The sequence below is a fragment of the Choristoneura fumiferana genome, chromosome 18, assembly GCF_025370935.1.
Source record: "Choristoneura fumiferana chromosome 18, NRCan_CFum_1, whole genome shotgun sequence".
Lineage (NCBI taxonomy): Eukaryota > Metazoa > Arthropoda > Insecta > Lepidoptera > Tortricidae > Choristoneura > Choristoneura fumiferana.
The window spans coordinates 12814292-12842287 of record NC_133489.1 but is presented as its reverse complement, the minus strand read 5'-3'; the positions used below and the strand labels follow the sequence as shown (position 1 = coordinate 12842287).

General features: G+C 35.9%; 2 protein-coding genes across 2 annotated transcripts; one reads left to right on the top strand and one right to left on the bottom strand.

Moving 5' to 3' along the window:
• Positions 1–88: 88 nt before the first annotated feature.
• Positions 89–6113, bottom strand: ari-2 (E3 ubiquitin-protein ligase ari-2). The gene is made up of 9 exons (XM_074101139.1): positions 6026–6113; positions 5623–5937; positions 5230–5476; positions 2985–3160; positions 2477–2662; positions 1492–1677; positions 909–1025; positions 571–723; positions 89–423 (listed from the first exon to the last, which is right to left on the bottom strand). Exons 2-9 carry the CDS (start codon positions 5842–5844, stop codon positions 250–252), a joined length of 1461 nt encoding a protein of 486 aa, XP_073957240.1. The 5' UTR covers positions 5845–5937; positions 6026–6113; the 3' UTR covers positions 89–249.
• Positions 6114–6591: 478 nt separating this feature from the next.
• On the top strand, positions 6592–27977 carry Pfk (ATP-dependent 6-phosphofructokinase). Its single transcript, XM_074101138.1, is given in 15 exon segments — positions 6592–6675; positions 6809–7120; positions 7485–7689; positions 9603–9757; positions 11711–11819; positions 13837–14025; positions 15208–15351; positions 15978–16112; positions 16776–16992; positions 17383–17516; positions 18024–18206; positions 21434–21503; positions 21577–21801; positions 24809–25010; positions 26118–27977. Coding segments are annotated over 14 exon segments (2394 nt in total). The 5' UTR covers positions 6592–6675; positions 6809–6836; the 3' UTR covers positions 26260–27977.
• The last annotated feature ends 19 nt before the right edge of the window (positions 27978–27996 follow it).

The following is a 27996-nucleotide window of genomic DNA, read 5'->3' as shown; positions in this document are numbered from 1 at the left end:
CGTTTACGTTGAAAGCGGCTTTTTGGATACCACTGAAAGAGTGTTGTATTAAAATAAAGGATATGGGATAAATAAAAACCACAGAAGATGCCAGTTATTACTTAGATATTATTGCAAATTCATGTTTATAAATATACTTTGGCAGAACAAAAAATCTAGCTCTCAAAATTATTATACAAAGGTGCTGTTACATATACATAGTTAACCATAATTACCAATAAAAAATGCATTTTTTTATACATGACTCAACTATGCTTTACTACTGCTGGAAGCACTATTTGTGTTAAATTCTAGGAAATCTTTGAGTAGTGTTGTACGTCTCTTCTCAGCGATATCCATTTGGTTTTCTAAGTCACCTCGGTCTGTTGTTTCTGCACGTTCTACTTTCCATGATAGATTTTCAATTTCTGCCTCCAACTGAGCCTGAAATAAGGATTTAATAGGTTATTGAGAAATAAACTGGTGCACAAGAGAAATTCTTAAGGATCATTCAAAAATCAAGTACTATTCTGCAACATGCTTGGTTTTTGGATATTCGGCTATATAACAAGATAATAGAAAAGAAAATACCTGCTGATATTCAAAAAGTTCTTTTCTGGGTCCGACTTCCATATAATAAGCAAAAGGATAAGTGTATTGCAATGTATATCTACAACGTTTTAAAAGCCTTGCTGAGTCCCAGAGGTATTGCCAGTCAATCCACGTCCCTTCACCCGCCATCACCTAAAAACCATAGAAAAAATGTATTAAGAAAATAAGAATATCGAACATCACTTTCCCAAAAATTACATCAGTCTTTATTTGTATTATATGACAAACACCGGTGCAAGTCCATGGGAATGTCAGGAACCAATACAAAAAAACTACAATTATTATTGTTTTCCATAAAGAAGCTTGTGCTTTGTTACCTTTTGGTTTATACGGCTTTTGAGACTTGCCAAAGTCTGCTCCTCTAACTTAAGAGATCGTGCGTGATTCTCCCATCTCTCATAGTAATGTAAATACTTTTTCAGGGCTTCTCGAGCCTGAAAGCAGAAAAAAATTGGTTTCTTATATAACCACATTATTTTAAATAACTAAGAAACCCTGCAAATTAACTGAATTTTTAAAATGTACGCAAATTTGTACACCCAGAGTTACGTCAAGTTTTCTTCAAAGTGCAAAGCTAAAACTTCCAAAAATACGAACAACAACACAGAAAAAGGGCCGCAGATAAATATTCAGCGCTTATAGGATGTTTTAGGGAAATTATTAATCTAATGATACCTCAAATTTTGTTAAAATTTAGTCCAGCCATTTAGGCTGCAGAGAGGACCAAATAAATTGACAACCATATATACATAAAAAACATAACCCTCCTTTGGGCAGTTGGATAAAAACAGATTTTGATTCACCCCTATGCAAAAAAATTACGAAAAATAACAATGAAAATCTGACCTACATCTTTGTCAAGTGGTAAACACCGGATTAATAATTAAATTAATGACAGACCTGTGCATGTTGACTGTCATTGGTTAAATTAGGATCTTCTTTATAACGACTGCACTCATAATATTCGGAGCCATGAGCCTTCCAATCGCCCAGGCAGACCCAACAAAAGTCATGCCTGCAAGCTCCACATTGCATATGATTGCAACCTCCGTTCTTCTCTATGCATATCTGGCACTTAGGACAGTCCTGAAACAAAATAGAAAAACTATGATTGGTCAGAACTTCGAAAATCAGGTTAACCATACTTACTGTTTGATCAATGTCTATTTTAATTGTAATTGATTCAGCCTATACTTCGTTTTTTTTACCTAACTGCCCGAAGGAGAGTTACTACCTTTAGAAAAAGGGTAAACAATCTTGAAGTCTTTTTATAGAAAAACGATTAAAAAAAAAAAATATATATTACTTAAAAATAATATAAATGATCATACATAACATCCTTGCTAATTGTTATATATTGGCTGTGACTTATTTTTCAAGTGTTATTCAATAAAAAGACATGACAAGATCGCTTACCTTCTTTCCAGTGCTAAAAAAAACGAAGTATACGAAGTCACAATAGGGAAGTATATGTATATTTAGAGTAAGACAAAAAAGTAGACAGATAAAAAAGCACTAAAATTTTAGAAAGAATGAATGAAAATACATTTGTTCACAACAACATCATACAAAACATACATAAGAAATTTTGCCACAGCTTTTATGTCAAAATTGTAACAGTTCCTAAGATAGTGGCACTCTCATTTCTTTTCCACTCTTTTAATCTACTTGCAGAATAGGTAAAAGACTGCCCAAGGCTATAGTGAATAAAAATAATACGAAACAGTTTTTTTGGGTGCGCCGAACGGGATTCGAATCGGCATCTCCTGGCTATACGCGGCAAGTCTGTTAGCAACTGCACCACGAGGTTCTCGATCAATTCATCTGAATCTTGCTACAAACATATTGCTGATAAAGACAAGGTATTGAGGAAACAGTATGATACCTTTGTGTGTGCACTGATGTAGTTGGCCGTTTCAGAGTCATCAGCACATTTGGTGAGCCAGCGGCGTATGGTGGCACAGTCAGTGGGCGCGTGGTGCGGGGCGCCGCACGAGAAACAAGTGAGTAGCTCGCACCCAGTGCATTCTACGCGACGGGCACCCTCGCGTACCCACGCTTGGAATATCCACTGAAAAAAAAATTTGACTAATCTGAAAAATCTAAAATAAAACCAGATTCTACCATCTTTACTAATCTTTTTACTAATATTATTAATTGGTGTTTTAGGCAAACGCGACAATGACATATTGTATTTTAGACAGACATAGAATAAATCATAAAGGACTTTTCTGTTATCTAACTCTTGGAGGAATAGGATAGATAGATCATTCCATGCTATACCCACATCAATGCATACAGTTAGTCTTCCGATCCTACTAAGGCACCAAAACAGTTAAGGAACCCCAAACATTTTTTTGTTTAGTAAATTAAATCATTATAGGCATGAGTACCTGGCAATTTGGACCGGGACAAAACCTGAGTTGTGGATGTGATTTGACATGATCCTTGAACATGAATTGCTGGTAGCGTTCACGTAATGCAGGCTTAGGAACATGTGACAGCACAAAGTCTTCAGGGGCTCTCACTTCACAATCCTGCGCCATACATTGAATAGTGTTTGACACACCTGAAACAAAGATGGCATCCAACATGTTGGTTAAAATGTCTGATTTTCAGTGCTCATTTTCTTTGTATCATCAGATAATCTAGCTAGAGTTTTTTATTTGTAAATGTGTTTATAAATGTATTTGTTGTGTTTTTTGTTTTGATATCTTGAATGTTCAACCGCCATTGTCCTAATTGGGATGCACCAAAAAAAATAAACCTATAGTTTTTATTTTATTTCTGGGAAGAATAGGATATTTTAAGATATCATTTTCATCGATTTTTAATTTGGATGAGTATTTAACTTTTTACATTTTTTTACGAAATACACTGGATGACGTCAGTGAGACAGCCACATTCCATTGCCTAGAAAAATTCAGGTTGTACCTAACATAATCTGTGGCATTACAATGTGACGATAATACAAGCATGGTTAAGGGTCCTAAATGAACCATGACAAATAGTTTTATTTATTTCTCTTCTTTTAGATTCGATTATTCCTGTTTGTTTAATGGTGTGATAGTAAATAGATATTTTTTATTAAAATCTGATATTTAAATTCTTTTATATTTACATGTAACATAGTAATTTAATAATTTAATTTGTAAAAATACATTGGAAATCTCGTATGCATTTCGGACTTTATGATAAATGACAACTGTTTAAAGCCGGGTGCGCATAATGTGATTAAAGTTCTGTCTTTGTCGCTCTATGCTACTATAAGCAGGACAGCAACATTTCAAACTGTCAATTTGCTTTAGAGAGTAGACCTGCTTTAGAACTGCCTTTGTGACGGAACACTGCAGGGGTCAAATGAAGGTCATTGCTTTACAAAGGCTATTTCTCCAAACAGTTTTCGATTTATACTTTGTCAAAAATTGGTACATCCCAATTCTAATAAGTTAAATTAGTGAAACAACACTTAGTTATTAAATGGGCATTTGAAAGAATTGTTTATATTTTTTTAAATTAATAATATTCCCAGCATTACAATCACAATTTTTACCTTTGTGATGGTTTTTACTTATTTTGTCTATAACCACTTGACAGTCCGACAATACCATGGTATCCAAAACCAAAATACGTCAACCCGTCCGCGGATACTCTAGTATTACAAAGGGTGGAAGAGTGAAAAGTTGATTTTAATGCCATTTAGTAAAAAATCCTGGCATTATTTACAAAATATATTGATGCACAAATATAGCCTAGCTAAATTGTCAGCCTTAAAAAATATAGATGGCAGTAGCAGCAGACTGCTTATAGATAAAATAAATTTTTTTTGGCAGTGACCTGTGAATTCCGCGCGTGCTTGTGTGTTTTTAAAGGGCGGGCGGTTAAGTCGTAATTATTTCGCATTTATTAATAGTTTTTGTTAGAAAGTAGTGAACGCGCGGCACGGCGCGTCCGTCGATAAAAAAAAACCGGACAGTTGGAGGCATGATGGTCGCGCGGCCCGGACTGTCAAGTGGATAACTGGACAACAAGGAAAATAATAAACTGTTGAGAAATTCTGAATAATATTAACTGATCAGATGAATTAGTCAACTTCAACTTTTTTGCTTGGTGGCAATCAGTCGCTTTTGGTTAGCATCCATTACTGCCAATGACACCTGACAGCAGCAAAGTGTACATTGTATCAGACCGGTGTCATTATGCTCAATAATTATCCAACAGTTACTAAAGACAATTTTATTAATGACATCAGTCTAGCTAAGCACAGCACCCATTAATGGACAGCAAAGATGATGCTTGATAAGACCACCATTCATGGACTTCACTACTTATGACCATCAGTTATCTAAACGCAATTTGCTAGTTAAAAACCACTGTAGTGGCCGTTTCTTATGATTTGGATTTATAGAAAATAGACTATAATTGGTTGTTGTCCAATGTAGCATAATGCTAGTCATGAGAAATTTCAATTTTAAATATAAATAAAATACACAATGTACCTAAATCTTCGCCAGTTGTAATTAATACCATTTAATACTAGTTTAAAACTATGTAGGTAACTCAGCCCTGCCTAAAGAGCATAAATCATCAGACATACATAAATTTTATAATAATACATTAAATTGTTCATGAATTTACCTTGCTTAATTTGCACCTCAAAATGCATGGCCCAGCAATCATTACAAAAGTAGTGTCCACAAGTCAGAGCACTGTATTTGGTCAAAGCAGGGGTGTTAGCACAGACAGCACAAGATGTCCGGCTTGAACCAGCTTGAACGGAGGGCACACGGGGCTTCACTCTACTATACAGTAGCACTTCATTTGCATTATTCTTATACTTATTTATAATTTCTTGAGCATTCCATTCATAGGCGTGTAACATTACCTACAAACAAAATAGATTTATCAAAAGGACACATAAACAGCTAACTTTCACAGAAGGCATGTATGATCAGTTAGTTGTTGTATGAGTTATACAAATTTACAGAATTTATTCTTCACTAACTTATATTTTATAACTTAAGAACAAACCTTTGCGAGTGAAGGTGTAATTTGAAGGCTATTGCTGAGCAATTCAATCGATTCGTTTAACAATTTCTCTACTTCTTCTACCTTGTGACAAGAGTACAAAAAATATTCGGGATCAGCCTTACTACGATCCACCGCTTCCATATCACAATCATCCTGTTCTCCGTAGTAATCATAGTCATCCCCATCGTTGTCTGAATATTCCATATCAGACTCAGCAGACATTTTGTACAATTGTAGATAGGAAGATGAGATCGAAACGACGGAATGGAGATAGGTTGGTTGAGTATCAAGAAGGCATTGTTCTATTGTAGTACACTGAAACAATTTCAAAACCCGATTAAATTATTTTCTCACACTAAGATTAAGATGCACGTATTAGTTAACTCTTTTATTTTTCTCTTACTTGTTTATTTCAGGAAAATCTATCTTTTATTTATTACCGTTCTCAGTGTTTTCTACCAAAAACTTGAGCAGTGTTTCTGCTATTAAAATTAAAAATAAATCTAGTTACGCCTAATTATTATCTTTATGTAATATTTCCAGGTAGAGATGTAGATGTAATAAAATATTATGAATGAATGAAGTCGTATTTTAATTGTCATTTCATTGAGACGCGAAAAAAAAATTATGTTGAATATTTCTTTCAGCTAAATACGTGCATACAAACATACTAATACTACTAGAAAACAAAATTTACGCAAATCGGCAACACTTTCTGATGCATCGTAATGTTACCAATAAACTTTATAGACCCTTTTTGAGGGTAAACCATGGGTAAACATAGGTTAATTTGAATTTTATCTTTTAAAAAATGAAATCTGGAAATAGATTATTACTATCGTAATAAAAGTGTCCAGAAATTATTTTATTTCATGATTATATTTATGTGACTCGTTTTTAATGTTCTGCTATGAAATATCGATACGTCTAAAACTGAAACTATCGATACTCCCTTACTTAGTTCTTGATGTCAAAATTGCCATTCAAAGGTCACCTTGGTGAAGTTCATCTGTGACAGATTCAAATTCAAAAAGATTTAGAGATTTACTTTTGGTGCGTATCTTAAATATAAATAATAACAAAATTCAGCTTATCATATCGACTGATGTTCAGTTTCATTCAAGTATTGTTTATAATTTAGTGCGTTGTATATTATCAGTGAAAAATTGTTTCTTGTGATTTGTAGGTGTCGGGGGATAATTTAACCCTTAAAGATGGATGTGACGGCAACGCAGAGGTTCATCGAGAGAGGGTCCCATAAAGGGAAGGGTCTGGCCGTATTTACGAGTGGTGGAGACTCGCAGGGAATGAACGCTGCTGTGCGGTCGGTGGTGCGAATGGGTATATATTTAGGCTGCAAAGTATACTTCATCCGAGAAGGCTACCAGGGTATGGTAGACGGAGGAGACAACATCGAGGAAGCCAACTGGTCTTCTGTGAGCTCCATCATCCACAAGGGAGGCACTATTATAGGCTCTGCCCGATGCATGGATTTTGTGTAAGTTTGGTTTGTTTTTATTAGGTATATCTATAACAATAGATGAATCATCTGTATTGAAAAATATAAAAAACTATAAATAGCTTGTTAATGGGAATTGTATATTTCAAATTATTACACAATGTGTAATGTTACAAAGAAATTTCATCATTTTTATACCTAGTACCATTAACAAAGATGCAAGGTTTTGTCAAAATTAGACATTAATGACATTATAATAAGAACCACAGCATGCATCATTGTGAATGACTCTATCTATACTATAATGTTACACATGCAATAATTACATCTAGATTTTAAATATTTTTGATTACTTTTCAAGGTGTTCTGTGACATATTTTTTTTTCTATATCAATGCTTACAGGCAGCGAGAAGGTCGCTTGAAGGCTGCATACAATTTAGTGACCCGTGGTATCACCAATTTAGTGGTGATTGGGGGTGATGGTTCCCTCACTGGTGCCAACCTCTTTCGTCAAGAATGGTCCAGCTTGCTTGATGAACTGCTAGCAAACAATAAAATCACTAAAGATCAGCGAGAGAAGTACAAGCACTTGCATATTGCAGGCATGGTGAGTTAACTTTACTGAGGCAATCTCTTTTGGCTGTCATTTTTTTTTATTTGTTGGTAATATTGAAACTATTCCTACCTATACTAGTGAATTTAGGGGATTACTAATGTATGGGCAAAAAACTTTTCCCAAAGTATTGCATCCCAATATATTTTACTCAAATTATCATTCATTTGTCAAAAAATCATTTGCTAAACCAACTTATCCCAATTTTACAGTTAGTAAATTTTTTTTTGGTAAATTATTGTTTCAAAAATAATTACTTAGTCATGTTTCATATTACCAAGTATTATTTAGTCAAATGTATTGTTTGGCATAAAGCACTTTCCAAAATATTGCATGGCATAATAATGTACTTTTCTGGTAGCAGTTTGTTTCTGTGGGGGATGCAGATCTAACCTAACCTAACCTACTTTTCTGATAGCAGTTTGTTTCTGTGGTGCACCCAGTTCTAACCTTACCTAACCTACTTCTCCAGTAGCAGTTGGTTACTGTGGTTGGTTTGTGTGCGAAGTGTCATTTTGAACAAACATTTTTTTGGAATATAATATTAGCCAAAAGAAAAAGTTTGCTTAAAAAACATTTGTCATAATAAAACTTGACAATGTAAAATTATGCCAAACTAGCGTTTACCCGCGGCTTCGCACGCGTAAATCTTTAGATACAGGAGTTGAATTGAAATTCTGGGATTTTATTAAATTCTCGTGGGAATTTCCTAAAATTACATCATGGTTTTCATTGACATTAAATATAAAACACCTAGATACCCAGCGGTTGTTATTTCGAGATTTTATCCCTATCCCGTGGGAATATCGGGATAAAAGTATACTTTGTTTTAACCCAGGTTATAAACTAACTTTTTGCCAAATGTCATCCAAATCCGTCCAGCCAATTCAGCGTGAAGAAGTAACAAACATACACACTCACTCAAAAACTCACTCACTCACACAAACTTTCACATTTATAATATTAGTAAGATGATAATTTGAACAAATGAATAAAATGCGAAATGTTAATATGGTAAAGATTCGTTTGGGAAATGAAACTACCTACTGCAATAAGTTTTTTGGGAAGTGAAATTTGGCGAAATATATTTTGCCGAAACGGCAGTACACCGAATTTAGGACTTACATCAGTGGTGCATCGTAAATTGGACTAACACATTTGGTAGTAGAGTAGGTATGCTATGGTTTTAGGTTCCATGGAGTCATTACTTTTTTTTGACAAATTTTATAAAACATCACACAGAATAGCATTAAAGGCAATGTACTTAATGTTTTTAACTTTCGTGATTTTCGCTCCATAACAATAACTGTTACAAGCATAGTTGTAGCAATGTGGTTGAGAATATGTTAATCAATAATTTATTACCTATAGTTTTATTTTTAAGATGTATAAAAGGTGGATAATTATTAATTACGTTGCCTATACTTAGTCAAAATACCACAAACTGAACTTATCACGCTAAAACACACGAGTAATATTTACCTTAACGTTTTGACCACATTACAGTGGTTGTGGTGTACTCGTGACCAATGTTACTATGCTTGTAACAGTTATTGCAGCATTTTTCCACATTGTATTGAAAACTGCCTATGAACAGAGAACCCAACTGTCAGGTTTTTGTAATAATAATAATAATAATATAGCAACTCCATGGAATCTAAAAGTAGTGCTATTGAATGTCCTAGCGCAAATCATGTTTTCTTATCAATAGTCAAGCTTTACCATTTTGGTGACAATATTTCACAGAAAAAATAATAAGGCTTAATATTCCATTAATTTCTAAGTGACAATAATATATTGCATGTATTCCATGCAATGAACCTTATAAACCTGATGAATCTTGTTAAAGAAATTCCTTGTTGACTTGTCTTGTTGTTGATGAGTTTCTCTATGTATTTTCTTTTAAGGTGGGTTCCATTGATAATGATTTCTGCGGTACAGACATGACCATAGGCACTGACTCGGCTCTACATCGGATTATAGAAGCCATTGATGCCATTGTGAGCACTGCTTACTCCCACCAGAGGACTTTTATCATGGAGGTCATGGGTAGACATTGTGGGTATGTAAAAAAACAATTTTTAATTCTATTGTCATTATTGTTTGTTTCATATTGAACTAAAACTAGATTTATTCAATATTTTTCTGTTACAAATTTATCTAAGCAGCAACCGAATGACTTTACTTGCTTAATTTAACGGTTTAACGGTTGTTTGTTTAACGGTCAAATTGTAACACACGTTTTTCGGTATTTCGATCACAAATGGACTAAAATTACCTACATGTACATTTATTAGCGGTATTTATTATGTTTTTTTATTACAGAAGTTAACACAAATTTTAAATAGTTTCCTTGATTTTATTTTACTTACTTGATAGATATAGAAATCAATATGGCAAAAGAGTGTGGTGCTTGTACAGTCTGTTCTATATAGGAATGGTCAGAAGGAAAATAGGCTCTTTCTAGTGCACGCTTTAGGAAGTCATTTAATAAATTGCATTTTTTATAGTATATGGTCTTAACTAAATTCTAATTAAAGTATCGAAGACGTCAATATTAGTTTCAATTATTCATTAACTAACTGTTTCCCGCGACTCCATTCAAGTAGAATTCGTTTATTGCTACAGCTTATACCGCGGGAACTACGCAAATTTCCGGGATAAAAACTATTCTATGTCCTTTCCCGGGATTTGTACTATCTGTATACCGAATTTCACCTAAATCTGTTCAGCGGTTAAGACGTGAAGAGGTAGGTAACAAACAAACATACAGACTTACAAACTTTCACAATTATAATTAATATTAGTGAGATTAACTTTGCTATTTTTCATATCATAATTTAAAAACAATAAAAAAACTTTTTCTATTTTGTTGAAAACATAAACGTCTTCCTATAAAATACCTAAAGAGGCAGAGGTAAAGAACATTCTGCAAGAAACAGAAGGTTTATAATATTGTTAACTCAAGAAATGTTCTGTACATTATTTATAGTTTTTAATCGCCAGTTTGGATCAAAATGTGATGACCTTTAATCATATACGAATATAATTAACTTTTCACAACTAAAGCACTAAATACATCAAATTCGATGAAATTTTGAATGGAAAAAAGCTTGAAATTCATAGCAGTAACTATACGAGTAGAATATTTTTAAACAGGAATTGAGAGCGGACGAGTCCTCGAAACACAGTTATTAAACTATGTATAAATATAAATTGAATTAATATTATGTAGCAAATTACGTATTAATATTGTGTTATTTTGTAAGTACATTACGTATTAATCTACTTACAAAGTAAACAAAATTATGACTTCATCTAATTACTTCTTTTATTCATCATGATCATCATCATCATCATTATTACGTCACAAAAAATGTTTAGAACCCCTTCCTGTGACCTTCTAGAGTCCAATGTTATCCTGAATGGACTATAGTGTGGGGTATCGTTGGATAGGTCTTTTAAAACCATTAGGGGGTTGCTGAAACGATTTTTCGATTCAGTGATTTATTTGTAAAATATTCAACTTTAAAGTGCAAATTTTCAGAAAAATCGAGCGTCCCCCTTCCCCCTCTTACTAGGAAAACTATAACGGTAAAGTTTTCTTGAGGATTGTTAGTAGTTTAAGAGTAGCAGTAGTAGCAGCCTAAGGTATAAAATATACCTAAACTTGGAATATTCCGTACAAAATACGAAATCCTTAGAAAAATATTACTTCATTTTTTCGTAATTGCTACGGAACCCTATTTTTTATTTATTTTATTTATGATTTGATATTTCAGAGATCACTTCAATACTCAAATTACTTGACAGGATTGTATACTGTTTATAATATACAGTATATTATAAGAAAGTAAGGCCAATGATGATGAAATATTTTGTTGACATGGTTCTTTGCTGTTCTGTTACTGTACTTATCCACCACCATTTAACGCTAGCTAAGCTTACATAAAGCAAATGGAGTCAAATAAAGTAATTAACTAGATAATATTTCAATTGCAATTTATTGGTTTAGATATCTTGCTGTGGTAACGGCATTGGCATCTGAAGCGGACTTTGTGTTTATTCCCGAAGCACCCCCGTCAGTTGACTGGAGCGCTAAACTATGTGATAAGTTAGAGCAGGCAAGCTTCTACATTTATATACGTCTTGCCCTTTTGCACCCTTTGGATTTCTGCATAATCTTAGCATCCATGGTTATGATTCCTATTTATGTACCATTTCATAACTGGTATTTCTTTAGTTTTCTTGCAGTGACCACCGCCCTTTGTACGGACGCTACTTATTGCTTTATTTGCGAGCAACCAGCGCCCTTCAATTGGGGTGTAAATTTGTGTTCAAAAATAGCAGAGGCAAGAATTTAAACTTTATTTATGTGGGAGCCGGATCACTTATTCCATTTTTCTATATTTATTCACTTCATTAAATCCAATTGGCAGGCTTTCCCGGCGTGTCCTTGTTTTGTACCTGTCCAAGGGTGGTGTTTAAACTCTTTTTGATACTCAAAATCATCATGTGGCACAGAGTATGAGGTGGGTTTCGCTTGCATGACCCAATATGCGCGGGCCGCTTGTTGCAGTTACCTGGCACTTGTGGCCGCTCTGGCGAGCGAGGCAGACCAAGTATTCATTCCCGAGGACCCTGTTCCCAATAATTGGGTTGAAAAGCTTTGCAAACGATTGACGCAGGTACGCAAGCTTAATTCGCCATCACGTTTGGCAAACGTACATTTATTTTGGCTTTATTAGGTTCCCCAGATTGTAAAGAGTATTTTGAGGTACATGATATCATTCAATCGATTCAATTTAACCAATTGAAGCGAAGAATTTTCAGTTAAGTATTTGACCGTGCAATATCCAGAATGACCCTGTTGAATTGCTGAATTAACTTATTCAATTTAAATACGGCCCATAAAGATTGGTGCCGGTGCTTACTCGTTTGCGTTTGTTTGTGTGTTTGTTGACTGTACTGTACCTTTCATCTACTCTCTTTTTTTTTAGGGTTCCGGAGCCAAAATGGCAAAAACGGAACCCTTATAGTTTAGCCATGTCTATCTGTCTGTCTGTCTGTCCGTCCGTCCGCGGCTTTGCTCAGAGACCATCAATGCTAAAAAGCTGTAATTTTGCACGGATATATATGTAAACTATGTCGACAAAATGGTACAATAAAAAAGTAAAAAAAAATTTTTTAGGGTAGGTACCTACCTCCCATAGACGTAAGGGGGGGTTGTGGGGTATCTTTGGATAAGTCTTTTAAAACCATTAGGGGTTTGCTGAGACTTTTTTTAGATTCATTGATTTTTTTGCGAAATATTCAACTTTAAAGTGCAAATTTTCATTAAAATCGAGCGTCCCCCCCCCCTCTAAAATCTAAACCAGTGAGTGGAAAATTTTGAAAATATTCAGGATGGTAGTAAGTATATGAAAACTTTAAAGGAAAACTATAACGGCTAAGTTTGCTTGAGAATTATTAGTAGTTTTACTCTTAAATAGCAAGCCTAAGGTATAAAATATACCTAAACTTGGAAGATACCGTATAAAATACGAAATCCTTAGAAAAATAGTACTTAATTTTTTCGTAATGGCTACGGAACCCTATTTTGGGCGTGTCCGACACGCTCTTGGCTGGTTTCTTATTTGAAGCGAGTTATTATCGTCGTTGCATGTGTATGTTTCAAAATACTTTTACGATCGATGTAAAACAAAATACAGCTAGCAACAGTAGCTTATAGATGCTTGTTCATAAATTCTGCATGAGAAAGTAAAGATGTAGACGATCCAACCATTCATATATGGTGTCCCCATATATTCAAGACGCATGCTGACCCAAGCTACTAATATACATAGTATAACATAAACGGGTTTATCATAAACACAAAACGGATATAATTACTTAACACTTTCATGGTTTAAAAACTTTATAAAATTTGTATGATCTTTGTGAACTTAACAGGAAAACAATGCTTTCAGTGCCGGTTTTTTCTATATGAGCGTCCAGGGTGATCTTTGTATATCAGCTTTTCCTAAACAATTGATATGGATAAGCATTCAAATTTGGCGCCTTAAAGGCGCTCTGGCTCTAGTGTTGGTACTGAAAGCTTCATAGCAGTTTACTCTTTCAAACGTGCTACTTTCTAAACAGGAGAGGAAATCAGGCCAGCGTCTAAACATCATAATAGTAGCGGAGGGAGCCATCGATCGGGAAGGCAAGCCCATCACAGCTGAGCTCGTGAAGAAAGTTGTCGTCGATAATCTCCAGCAGGACACTCGCATCACTGTGCTGGGTCATGTGCAGCGAGGTGGTTCACCGTCTGCTTTTGACAGGATTTTGGTAAGCAGATGATGAAACGGGCAAGTACACATTTCCTCCACCAAAGTTCAGACTATTAAAAGTCCTCTATGTGGCATGGGCTATCTCGGCCTTTTTTATGCACAGGCTAACTGTAAAGTAAAGTACCAACATAGAACAAGACCAAGATACAGAATATAACCTATAACGATGAAGATTGGTCCACCACACTAGATATAATGCACCCTCCTGAAAATAATCCTGCCGGCGTCAAAACTAGCTTTAGTTAGGTACAACCAAGTACTTTAATTCATGAGCCATCAAGGAACCATTTCACAGTAAACGTCATGGTGACATCGCATTAATTAACAATGAAAATCGTAATGACTTTTCTTTTGAAAAGGTTCCATGGTGGCAAATTGCTACCGAGTAAGTACATTATCGATTGTATAGTATTAGCTACTAGAACAAATTTATGTAGGTATAGGTGCTCGTGCTTGCTCGAACGCGACACCCTAATTTTCAAAAAAAGTCCATCTAATTTTGTTAAATGCAGTCTTTATAAAGGCCACCACGAGACTCGAGACAATTCAACTAGAGATGCGAGCATAACACCAACACACTTGACACCAATTGACCTATTCCCAAACTAAGCGTAGCTTGTACTATGGATACTAGGCAACGGATAAACATAGCTGTACTTATATAGATAACATACTTAAATACATATTAAACATCCAAGAACCGAGAACAAACATTCGTATTATTCATCAAATATCTGCCCCGGCCCTGGATCGAACCCGGGACCTCAAGCTTCGTAGTCAGGTTCTCTAACCACTTGGCCATCCGGTCGTCATATAAAATAAAATAAAATAAATCTCATGAGACAATTGACACCAAGTGACCTAGTCTCATACAGCGTATGGTTACAGCGACATTACCACTTTTTAAGAGCTTATATTATAACATAAATTTACGGTCAGGTAGGATCCCAACCTCGCTTTTATTATTTACCTACTTTATTAACCTACCTTCAGACTGAGATATCACTCAGAAACTTTCGCATTTATAAAATTAGTTGGAATGAGTCGAATAGGTTTCGTACGATTAATCCCAGATTAGGTAGTAATAAAATAATAACGAACAGACTGGGAGACCAACATACATACATATGTATGATATGCATTACTTATCACAGTTATGATATAAGCAATATTTTTGTAGGGTTGTCGCATGGGTGCAGAGGCAGTGATGGCGCTGATGGAAGCGACCCCTGAAACTGAAGCGTGCGTGGTAACCCTGGATGGTAACCAAGCTGTGCGCCTACCCCTTATGGAGTGTGTGCGTCGTACTAAAGCCGTCGCTCAGGTAAGAAAAAGAGTATGGTAAGCAGATCCTATGCGCTAGGGCAGAGCGAGTAGAGTGGCCATTCTAGGCGCTAAGTGGCAGTGGGCGCGAAAAGCAATCTGAATAAAGCAACAAACAAACAAAAACACTTTTGATTGAATGTTGTTAATATGTAGCTTAAGGGCATTAACGACCTTTATGAGTAACTTTATGGTATATAAGCTCCTTGGTCACGACGTGCATCTAGATGGCCATGCCGAAACGTGAAAAAAAGTGTCATTGACGTAACTCAATTATCTTCGACTCCGTTGCTAATCGAAAAATTAAAAAAAAAAACTTTCCACCCTAGAGATGAAAACGCAATTTTCCACCCGTCTATCTGCCCGTGAAAATTAAACTTTCCGAACAGGAGAGATGAAAAATATATATTACTAGCGACGCGTTCCCGTTCTGCGTGGGTATAGTTTAGGGGAAAGAGAATTGAAAAATGTGAAGTTACTGCCTTTGATTATAGACTTTCTTTATTTTTTCCTCACTTCTATAAGTCGCATCGAAAAGAAGATCACTACCTACCGACTTAGCTATAGAAACTTTAAATATACACTCACTTTTAAAGCAGTCAGTAAGTACGATTGGATTTTTTCCAGGCTATGGCTGATAAGAACTGGGACCTGGCTGTGCAGCTAAGAGGACGCAGTTTCGCTCGCAACTTGGAGACTTACAAGATGTTGACGCGCCTCAAGCCACCCAAGGGAGCTTTCGATGCTGAAGGCAGGCCTTCGGTAAGAAGCTTTGTCTCTGTTTAGTCCTATAAAAGATACGGCTATCGACTCTGGTGCAACTAATCGCGTGTCGCAGCGTCATCGCTAGAAAAACAATTATAGTAAAAAATAAACTAAAAAAACACGCATTAACGGTAACTGCCTTTGGTCAAAATACAATCTTAAACCATTCTGCCAAGCCCAAACATGGCTAGATTACATTTTTCTGCCTTGAAGTTCCAGTGTGTAGCTTTCGACTCCATCATCAGATCAGGTTGGCACCGTCTGATTGCATTGTCATTTTGGGTTGAAAATTTAGCGACATTTTAACACCGTGCACTTTTTACGTCGACTAACGTATGGAGACATTTGTCAATCACAACTAATAAATCCTGAAACACATTTACAGAGGTGTTATCAAACTAACCCAACCATCTTCTGAAATACAGATCGATTCACAAGAGCTGTCACGAAATTAATATTACGAAAGTAATGTCACTTAGAGATTTTTGTTGGAAAATGAGATGCATGACATTTTCATATTTGTGTGTGGTGTATTCAAATAGGTAACACAGATACTTTCATTGACTCTTTCAATCCAATTGTGCCAGCTCTTGTGAATCGACCTGTACATCTGATTTATTATAAGACAATGTATGTGCGTCCCTTTGTTATTTATCGCAGGAGGGCTTTACTCTAGCGGTGATGCACGTGGGCGCGCCGGCGTGCGGTATGAACGCAGCCGTGCGTTCCTTCGTGCGGAACTGCATCTACCGCGGCGACACCGTGCTTGGTGTGCACGACGGTATCGAAGGCTTTATCAGCGGCAACATCGTCAAGATGGAATGGTACGTAGCGTGATTGACCCCTATCTCACATGATGATGTATCTCACTGGTTCAGTAATAAAAAAACCGATCAAAAACAGGTTAAAATTAGAACGACTGCCAATCAAAAAATGCTCAGCGTAGGTAACTGGAATCTAAAAGTCGCCAGTTGAAAACACAAATAACATTAACATATCCTTACATTTGTACGGCGCTGTTTTAGCTTCCTTTAATGGGCCGTGTCGGTAGCAATAAGTGTCTACACTTGCGCAGTTGCGCAGGTGCCTAAATCTTCAATGAGCAGCAGTGCTTGCAGCCAGCCACTGGAAATTTAGGCCTCTTCTGCAATTTGTTCAATGTTTATGTCTTAATCATGTTTGCCATTAGTAGAATTCGAGCTTGGCCACTGAAAATCTAAGCTTTTTCGTCTTGTCAAGATGTTCAGAGTTGATAGCATATTTCCAGGGATGTTACGGGTGGCGCAGGGAGGTGCTTTCCTCGGAACCAAACGGACGCTACCCGGAGACAAGAAAAGCGAGATTGCAGCGCGCATCAAGCAGTTTAACATTCAAGGACTGCTTATCATCGGCGGGTTCGAGGTAGGTTTCATACCTGTTTCTTTAGTTACTAATTGGCAAACTTCTTGAATATTTTGTGAGGGGATGGGGGTAAGTTTGCGCAAGTAGTTTACTATTAGAAAGTCGTTAAATTCGTTTCTGCGCATTTGAAGTTTGACTAGAGTTTTTTTGTAGTTAGTTCCAAATAAGTATAAAATATCAATCTTATCTTCCACAGCGTTAGGTTTCAGAAATTTCAAATGATTGCTTGAATTGTAATTTTTTCCGTCTGGTTATTGGTGCTGGCCATCAATAAAGATACCCTAAAGCCCCATTTAGACGATGCGAGAATTTTTATGCAAGATTCACTACATTACGGTATTTGTTTGATCAACTGAATTCATTGTCTCTCAATAGTCCGCAATGTAACGCAAGTTCTAGCATCGTCTAAATGGGGCTTAATTTTTAAAGCCCCTCGGTATTCTGCGTTTTTGCTGGGCCAAAAGGTACCAACGTGTTTATTATATGTACTTATGATGTCTGTATTAGGCGTACCAAGCGGGTATGGAGCTGTACGAGTCCCGAGCTCAGTTCCCGGAGTTCCGTCTGCCACTGGTCGTGATCCCATCAACCATCAGTAACAACGTGCCCGGCACGGACTTCTCGCTCGGCGCCGACACCGCACTCAATGAGATAACGGAGATCTGCGACCGCATCCGTCAGTCTGCTCAGGTAACGTTACCATACATTCATATGGCTAATACTTGCTGAATCCATACTAATACTAATTTATTGTTTGTATGTTTGTGTGTTTGTCCGTCTTTCACGCCGTAACGGAGCGACGGATCGACGTGATTTTTGGCATAGGGATAGTTTATGGGCCCGAGAGTGACATAGGCTACTTTTTATCCCGGAAAAATGCACAGTTCCCGAGGGAACAGCGCGCGATAACCGAATACCAGGCGGGCGGAGCCGCGGGCAAAAGCTAGTACTGTGAATAAAGTATACAGCATATTAACTAAGAGTGAAATTGCCATAAAATTTATGAAAAAAAAAACAGCGTAGCCAATACCACGATTGCTGCACTCTGATTGGCCAACCCTAGAGTTCCACAAATAGATATTATTGTCGGTAGGTGTCGATAGGATGTTTAGTGAATAACACTCGCTTGCATTGTTAGAATATATATACCACCATTTTGCTCTGAAGGTGAGCTCTGGTTGAGTTGTGATAGATGGGTTTGTGTGATTTGTGTGTGTTCTTAAAGTTGTGTATGAACACACATTCTTGCATAAACGTAGCTGTCATAACATAAGGTCGCGGGTGAGCAAAGTAATTTTTTTAGTTCATTGATATGGATCTCCGCAAAGTTACGCCTGATTCAATAAATGCTTTATTGTCTGTTTACGTAATGGATATAGATCAAAGATGCGCGTCTGTTGACTAATAGCAAGGACCATATACAATAAGGACTGACAATCTCCATATTAAAAAACGTCCACCGGAACAAAGCCAAAATCCAGGGTTATGACTAGATGGCGCTGAGCTTTTTACTACATTATAACTAGATGGCACTAAACGCAAATAACAACGCATAATCCAGGAAACGGCGCTGAGATTTTTTCCGACATTATATCATGATGGCACTATTACACGTACACAAATACCTTAGCTGTCAAAAAACCACTTATTATTATTATATTGAACAAGAAAATAGACCTAAAGCATATAAGTATGGTCGAATGTGTAGCCATGCATTTCAGGTGGCGATTTGAATCATCGCAGTACATGTCATCCTCCATCTCTACCTCTTCAATCTTGACAGATGCTCTCGATCTCATCTCAGTCACCATTGCTAACGATGAAAGGCTCCAGATATATATATATAGATATATATCTGGACAAATACCTTAGCTGTCAAAAAACCACTGGTATCTAAGCAGTCAACATATCAAATATATCTGAACAACGTGGGAAAATAGACCTTTAAAGCATATAAGTATGGTCGAATGTTGATAAAAAAATAGCCATGCTAATTTCAGGTATGCGATTTGATAATCATCGAAAACAGTACAGTATTGTCATCACATACATCTGTCTCACGTTTTTCTCTTCAATCATTTGACAGATGCCTCTCGATCTCATCTCAGTCATCCCATTGTATTGTATAACTAATTTGCTTTTTAGCAGAATGTCAAAACGCCTGACACATAGCAAAACCTATATGAAGCCGAATTTAGTCATTTGTCAAGGCATGATTGGTCTCAATAATGTTCATTTGCTTTTCAAAACAGAGACTACAAGTTCTAATCTCAATCGACATACACGTTAAGAAAACATTTTTTTATTTTATTTTCGGGTTTAATTTTTATTTTATGGCTTCTTATTTGTTTTAAGTTTGTTTCGCATTAATTATTACGATTTTTCTCAATTTTCTTCAACGGATTACTAATGTATGGACAAAAAGCTTTTCCCAAAGTATCACATCCCAAAACATTTTACTCAAATTATCATTTGGCAAAAATCATTTTCTATAACAACTTATCGAAATTTTACAGTTATTAATTTTTTTTTTGGCAAATTATTGTTTCGCAAATAATTATTTAGTCATGTTTCATATTATTATGAAACAACATTTGTTTCGTATTATTTAGTCAAATGTATCGTTTAGCATAAAGCACTCCTCCCAAAATATTGCATGGCATAATAACCTACTTTTTTGGTAGCAGTTCGTTTCTGTGGGGGACGCAGTTCTAACCTAACCTACTTTTCTGATAGCAGTTCGTTTCTGTGGGGGACGCAGTTCTAACCTAACCTAACCTATTTTTCTAGTAGCAGTTGGTTTCTGTGGTTGGTTCGTGTGCGAAGTGTCATTTTGAACAATCATTTTTTTGGAATATAATATTAGCCAAAAGAAAACGTTTGCTTGACAATGTAAAATTATGCCAAATGATAACTTGACCAAATGAATAAAATGCGAAATGTTTATATGCTAAAGATTCGGTTGGGAAATGAAACTACTGCGATAAGTTTTTTGGGAAGTGAAATTTGGCGAAAAATATTTTGTCGCAACGGCAGTACACCTCACATAACCAATAAATGTGCCTAAGTAAGAATACCTTCAAGTTCTAAAACAATAAAAACTTACTACTATAGTATGTTACTCCTTGACAGCAAATAGAGATATTAATTCACAAACCGTGGAAAGCCAACAGGAAAAAATATATTGCCACTTACATAAGTGGTTTAGCACCTCGCATTTCAGGTAGGTATATTGAATTGATTGTTTTCATTCTTGTTTGCCAACGTACTGTATTGGTTCAAGACAGGGTTGTCGGAATCGAGTATAAACACAGGCTGAGTTTTTTACTAGATTTAATTCGAATCGAAGCTCAATATTCGCTGCATTGCAAAACAAGAATGACACTTTACCGGCACTGTCAAAGCAAAGTGCTACATGTCAGATTGCGGGTCCAAATCAAGCGCCGTAGTATAATCCACGCGTAAATCGTGAATAATTTTAAATAATGCTATTCTACACAGCATAAGGTAAATAGTGTTATTAGGTTATGGCAATCAACGGTCTTCCACAATAGATCGGGACTGCATCAATAATACCGGGACCAGGGCGCTTGGCGCTCGTAGGAATATAAATGCCATCTAGATATTACGTTCTACAACATAACGAAGGTTATTAAACTCACAGAGGTACCTAAAGAGTTGAACATTATTGCCACAATGCTAAATAGAGCAATGTCGCCACTAAAATTAGTATTAATCCGTTTCAATACATCTGGCGTCAACTAATTCGTTTTTTCGTACTAAGCAACGAGGAACTATCTTTTGTATGGAGATGGTAGGTCTTTACTATATATGGTCCTTGCTAATAGTAATCTTCTGTGATAGCATATTATTATTATTACATTTACGACGTTGTTAGGTGCGATTTTATTTTACAGGGAACCAAACGCCGTGTTTTCGTCATTGAAACCATGGGAGGCTATTGCGGTTATTTAGCAACTCTAGCAGGTAAAGATTTAAAAAGACATATGTATCCAATATCGACAAATTTCCATTTTGCTTACGTTTTCTGGTATTTTAGGTTTGGCCGGCGGCGCCGACGCGGCTTATATCTACGAGGAAAAATTCTCAATCAAAGATTTGCAACAAGATGTGTACCATATGGCTTCCAAAATGACGGGCGGCATCCAACGCGGTCTTATTTTGCGTAACGAAAAGGCTAATGACAACTATAACACTGACTTTATTTACCGCTTGTATTCTGAGGAGGGCAAGGGGCTGTTTACTGCGAGGAGCAATGTGCTGGGTAAGGGACGGACTTTACTTCTTCTTGGTAGTCTAAGAACATTTTTTATGAACAATTATCATTTATTTATCTTTTCTGCGGCTACGCGCATTACGAAATTTTTAATTTTATTTACACTACGATCATTTAGGAATCTACTGTCTTTTCATCCATCTCTCACAGTGCTGCTTATTTTGATCCATATTAGATAGCAGTTGGAAATTTTCAGTCTATGGCTGCTACAAGTAAAAAAAGACGGTCAAGTGCGAGTCGGACTCGCATACCGGGGGTTCCGTTTAAATTTGTATGTAAATAAATCGTTGATAGGATTTTTCCCGTTTTATCAGATTGTTATTTCGTCAAAAATAGAAAATATTTTACACAAAATATAAAATATTTAACACAATGAAAAAAGAAAAATAAGTAAGTAAGCGAAAACAAAAAAAAATGTTATTACTATTTTAGGATTCGAATTCGGGGCCTCGTGCACCGTAGTCCACGCGTTTACCACTACGCCACCTTGATCAACGCAGTGTCTAACCATCGCTGTAGAATGAAATAAGTTTGTAATCAAAAAAATTTTTTTGTGATGGAGCAACAAATTAGCTATTTAGGATTTTTTCCTTTACTTGTGCTGTAAGACCTTCCTTCTTGCCAAATTTCATAATTGTAGGTGTACGGGAAGTACCATAATAGGTTTTGATTCCACTGCGAAATGTATGAAAAATAAGGCTCGAATGGCCGTAGATATCTTTTGATTGCGTTAATGTATACTTTGTTGCTACGGCAGGCGAAAAAACGGACAATAACCGAAGGTATTATGCTAGCGGCGAAACAAAACGATACTAATGGCTCTTCATACACTTGTGTATCGTTTCGCGTAGTGCGCGCGTTTCGTGGTACGGGCACGGTACGGTACGGTACGGTAAATAGTACTATTAGTTATTCTGTGGTACGGGTCGGGAGAGCGTTAGGAATAAACAACCTGTTTTGTCATGACGACCAGCGTATTTGGATGAAATTAGATATGAAGATATTTGGACGCCTGGAATAATACATAGGTAGGCTACTTTTTATCCCGATATTCCCACGGGATAGAAATAAAACCTTGAATTGGGATTAGAGTAGGTAGGTTATACAGTCTGCTCAGTGGGTGTTTCCTTCCGAGGAGTTGCCAACAAAGAGGTCGACACGTGGGAAAAAAGATGGTGGCCTCGTTCTTCTGTAGGACAGGTTATTACGCGACAATTGTTTTCGAGGATCGAAAAATAGTTATTGCAGTGGTTATACTAACAATTGTTTGCCACTTGTCTTGGAAAAAGTTCGGGAATAACAAACACGCAGTAGGATCCTCCCAGGCGATCGATGGACTATTTGGCGACGTCAGACGTGATTAATAGGTCACCCGCCATATAGCCCCGACCTTGCCATTTTTAAATATTCCCAAAAATAAAAGAAAAACTTCGAGGAAAACGTTTTGTGGAGTGGCTGCGTTTCAAAAAACTGTCGAAGAGACCCCTAAGGACAAGTGGGCAAAGTACGTTTCTCAGTGGGTTTATGGGATTCAACGATGTATTGACGTGAATAGACACTGTCTTGAAAAGATAAAATTTAACTAATAAACTGCTACGTTGCTCAGTTTTTGAATTTCTAAGAACTATTACTTTGAACCTCATAAGTACGAAAAACTGGAATCTCGAGGCCATTAAAGTTGATTTTATATTACCTAAATGTTTATTTTATATAATAAAATTTGCCGTAGGAACAAAGTTTTTTACAGCTTCAAGAGGCCGCAGGCATAAGTATTAGGTGTTAATTTCAACTTGATACCTCCGCACGTTCCGGAGAAAAAGGTCTTGTCAGATAGACAACAAAGTGATCCTATAAATAAGGATTCCGTTTTTAATTTTTTGGGTACGGGACAGTAAAAATTAAAGGGAGGGAAGCCAGAAAGTAATATAAAAAAAGTGGCGTCTGGACAAAAACAAGTGTTAAATATTAGACGGTGGTGCGGTACGGAACTCTTCGCGTTGTAGTCAGAGTCGCGCTTAGCCGTAGTATTTATATCGGAACTACGATTTTATGTTTATATATTTTATTGAAGGAAATCTTTTAACGTTACGAAATTATGGCACTAAAGTGTGACATGCACCGAGAAAAATCAAATCATTACACTATTGAAGAGTTTAATACAATTTTAATAAGTTTAGGCGCACAAGGTCCCATTCACAAATTGTCCCTTTGTCTCTTTCGCAAAAGGTTCCTTTTATAAATGTCCCAATCCCAAATCGGCCCGTCTGTAAAATATCCCGTTCTCAAAATGTCCCTTCATATAAATTACGTCCTTTTCGCAAAATGTCCCTTTCACAAAATATCCCGTTCGCAATACGTTACGTTCCTTTCGCAAAATGACCCGTTCGAAAAGTGTCCGATTCGCAATAAGTTACTTTCGCAAAATGTCCTGTGTAAACCATAGGTTTTACGATAAAGTCGTGGTCAAATCTTTTTGGGGTCTTCGTTTACTTCTGCTGTCTATGCCTAGCTGACTATACTATTTATTGTGGCGGTCAATAGCAGGAAAATTGATAATTTAAAGGCGTTACGAGTATGTGAAATTACCAATGATGTAGAAAAATTCCTTATCTCTCTTTTCAATCCATGAGAACAGGGCCTGGTTTCTCTTTACTTAAAAAAGCATTTTGCAGACGGGACATTATGCGATTGGGTCATTTAACATAGGTACGGGACGTTTTGCGAAAGGGGCATTATGCAGAGGGGACGTTCAGCGACGGTTTTTTTTTTACAAAAGGGACATTTTGCGACAGGGATGGGATGTTTTGAAAAAGGGACGTAATGCGAATGGGATTTTTTTGCATAAGGAGCCGTTTGCAAAGAAGACGTTTTGCGAATGGGACGTAATTATGGTAGAGGGACGTTTATGATAGAGGGAGTGGGACATTATGAGCCCAATCCTTTTAATACACACAGACCACTAACAACAAAATAATCCATTTAAAAAAATATGCAGGTCACATGCAACAGGGCGGTTCCCCAACCCCATTCGATCGTAATATGGGCACGAAGATGGCGGCCAAGTGTCTTCGCTGGCTGGTAGAGATGCTGCAACGCGGCCCATCCAACACCGCCGACACGGCTTGCCTGCTCGGCGTTGTCAAAAGGCAGTACAAGTTCACGCCACTTGAAGATCTGAAAGCACAGACCAACTTTGCGTGAGTTTTAGCTATTCACTACGTGTTCAGGGACAAGTGACCTACACGCTCTTAGTAGGAGCGTCCATTAATCACGTGATGCTGAAAAGGTGGGGGAGGGGTTCCTGAAAATAAACGAAACATCACTAGGGGGCAAAAGTGCTTCAGTATCACATTTATTATTAGGTCTTTAAGTTTTACGAGTGAATGAGGGACATAATTTCGCTCTCGGCTTGTATGTATGCTTAGAGCGTAAATACAGTCAAGTGTAAAAATATGAACTTATTCAGTATCAAAAATAAGTACCACAGACTCTTATTCCGACACAATAAGACCCTAGTAACATATTTTTGAGTGGTTCGAATAGATACTTATTTTTGCACTTGACTGTACATATGACATGATTTATCTCGATTCGATTTGTAAAAATTGGAACAAGAACGGCGAATCATACCCCATTACATAGACGATATAATTAAGAAAGGGCACTCATTAATAACATAACATTTATTTTCCACCGTCAAAATTTCGAATAGGTTCAAATCCGTTTCTCATATGTAACTATTTTTAGTATCTTGAATTCGTTAAAAATGTTGCTGTTATAAAAAGTGTAAACAAAACGATTTCTTAAAATATCTTGTATAAACAAACACCCACTGGATCGAATCAATAACACATTTATCTATAATTCGTGTATTTTAACTAGACTTCTACTTAATCACTTTTTTAACCAAAATTCACTTGATTTCAATATTTAATTTTCATTTGAAAAATCTTCGTTAAAATCTGACGTTATTTCTTGAATAAAACGTGTATAGTCCGTAGTAGCATAAAGATGGAGGCAAATTTGACATTTTAAAAATCGATTTTATTAAATTTTATTTACCTTAGAATTAAAAAAAATGTTACTGCTTTTATAATTGAAGCAAGTATTGTAAAGAATAAAATAGTCAAAAATACTTTGATTTTTATTAATCGATTTACTGAACAGATTTATTATTTTGCAATAGGTTCTAGGTTTTCACATCACTAAATAGTCTGTGGTCGGGTTAATGGCGTATTTGTTTACACTTTTTATAAATTCTATTGATATATACCCTATACTCATTCAGTCACTTTATGTTTCAGTCAAAGAATACCGAAACAGCAATGGTGGATGAAGATGCGTCCATTGCTGCGTATCCTCGCCAAGCACGACTCCACTTATGAGGAAGAGGGCATGTACATGACAGTAGAACAAGGAGAAATTGACTCGGAAGCCGTCATTTAAATAAAATTGATCTATGTTCATAATGAAATGAAATTTGTTCGTAGCTTTATAAGTACTTATAGAATTTTGTAGTCATCGGCTTTATTTGTAGCTTATTGATATAATAAAACGTTACTTAATTAACTTAATCGCTAATAAATTGATTTCGCATACTTGATCGTGACCTTGCGGCCTTGTCACGAGTAGTCTCGCCTTTTTTACAGTTAATGAATTATTTCTGTGCCGAAACTCAAGAGACTTGGGACATGTTTTTGAAACACGAAGTCCTGTTTTATTGTATCAATATATGTGTAAATCGTGAAAAGTTAAGACAATTTATCTGTAGTTATTAAAAAATATAGTGGACATTTAATTTGTGATTTAGTTTGTGATTATAATATAACTTTATTATACATTTTTATAGATTCACTGCTAATGTTTAGATCAATTCAATGAGGCAGTAAACATGTCGGTTGTATGAGTGGAATGAAGACGCCAAGGCTCTTACTGCTTCTGGATGTTAGGTATAGTAACGCAGTTCAATGTTTAGTATCTGTTAATTACATACCAATGATTAATATTTAAATATGGAGATAAATAATCTTCTTTACCTTTCTGCAATTTTGTGCTGTGAGTTAAACAAATGTTACAGAGCATCTGTAGAACTGCAAAAGGCTATACCCGTGTAAGGGAACAAAATATGCCCCTGACGTTATTAGCCAATGAATATATCCTATGTATTGGTAATAATGCTAGTTATTAATCTGCCAAGTTTTATCTCATAATTATTGACAGTTTCCTTGCAATGTCACTTGAAAGTTTTTTTTACTTTTCTAAATATCTTGAAAACTACTGGTCCGTTTCTTTTGTGATTAACGTATTTTGTTAATGGCATTTTGAGTATACCGGCCTAGTACATCACCAAGGTATACACGTACTACGAGTATATTGATATTTTATATAAATCTTCATTATTCTACAGATTATTTAAGCGTAAGGTATACTCGTAGTACGTGTATACCTTGGTGATGTACTAGGCCGGTATACTCAAAATGCCATTAACAAAATACGTTAATCACAAAAGAAACGGACCAGTAGTTTTCAAGATATTTAGAAAAGTAAAAAAAAACTTTCAAGTGATTTTGCAAGGAAACTGTCAATAATTATGAGATAAAACTTGGCAGATTAATAACTAGCATTATTACCAATACATAGTGTATATTCATTGGCTAATAACGTCAGGGGCATATTTTGTTCCCTTACACGGGTATAGCCTTTGCCGTTCACTATGTTTACTTATTTATTACTAGAACAATTTATTTATTTTGAAGTGTTTATTTTTGATACTCAAGTATATATTTAATTTATTTTAAACACAATATCGATAAATAACTTTGTATGTGTGAATGCATACTAGATTGTCATACGACTTTGTTCCTCGAGACACTGATAAAAAAATCACAATTAATCACTGAAATCTGTTATATTTATAACTTAGATGTAGATGTTTAACTTTTTTAGGTAGAGAACTATATACAATTAAGTTCGCTAACAGTATTTTTTGAAATTGTGAGGCGTTATTTATGTTCTAATGTACGATGCAACGATGTTGCTATTGTTAGAGATTATAATTATGATAGTATTCTAGCAGCTTATAATAAAGAATCAACAGCGAATTTTTATAATATATATATATAGCGAAGTTTTATAATAAATGTATTTGACTCTCGAAATCACCATGGCATGTGTATTATTTTT

Bases quoted from the DNA above. Each gene is read 5' to 3' on its own strand.
- ari-2 (XM_074101139.1), bottom strand. From the start codon at position 5,844: ATGTCTGCTGAGTCTGATATGGAATATTCAGACAACGATGGGGATGAC. The intron at 2,663-2,984 runs GTACTCATGCCT...TTTTTTTTTCAG, and splicing joins GTCCCGGTCCAAATTGCCAG to TGGATATTCCAAGCGTGGGT. The intron at 1,678-2,476 runs GTATCATACTGT...ATTTTGTTTCAG, and splicing joins ACATCAGTGCACACACAAAG to GACTGTCCTAAGTGCCAGAT.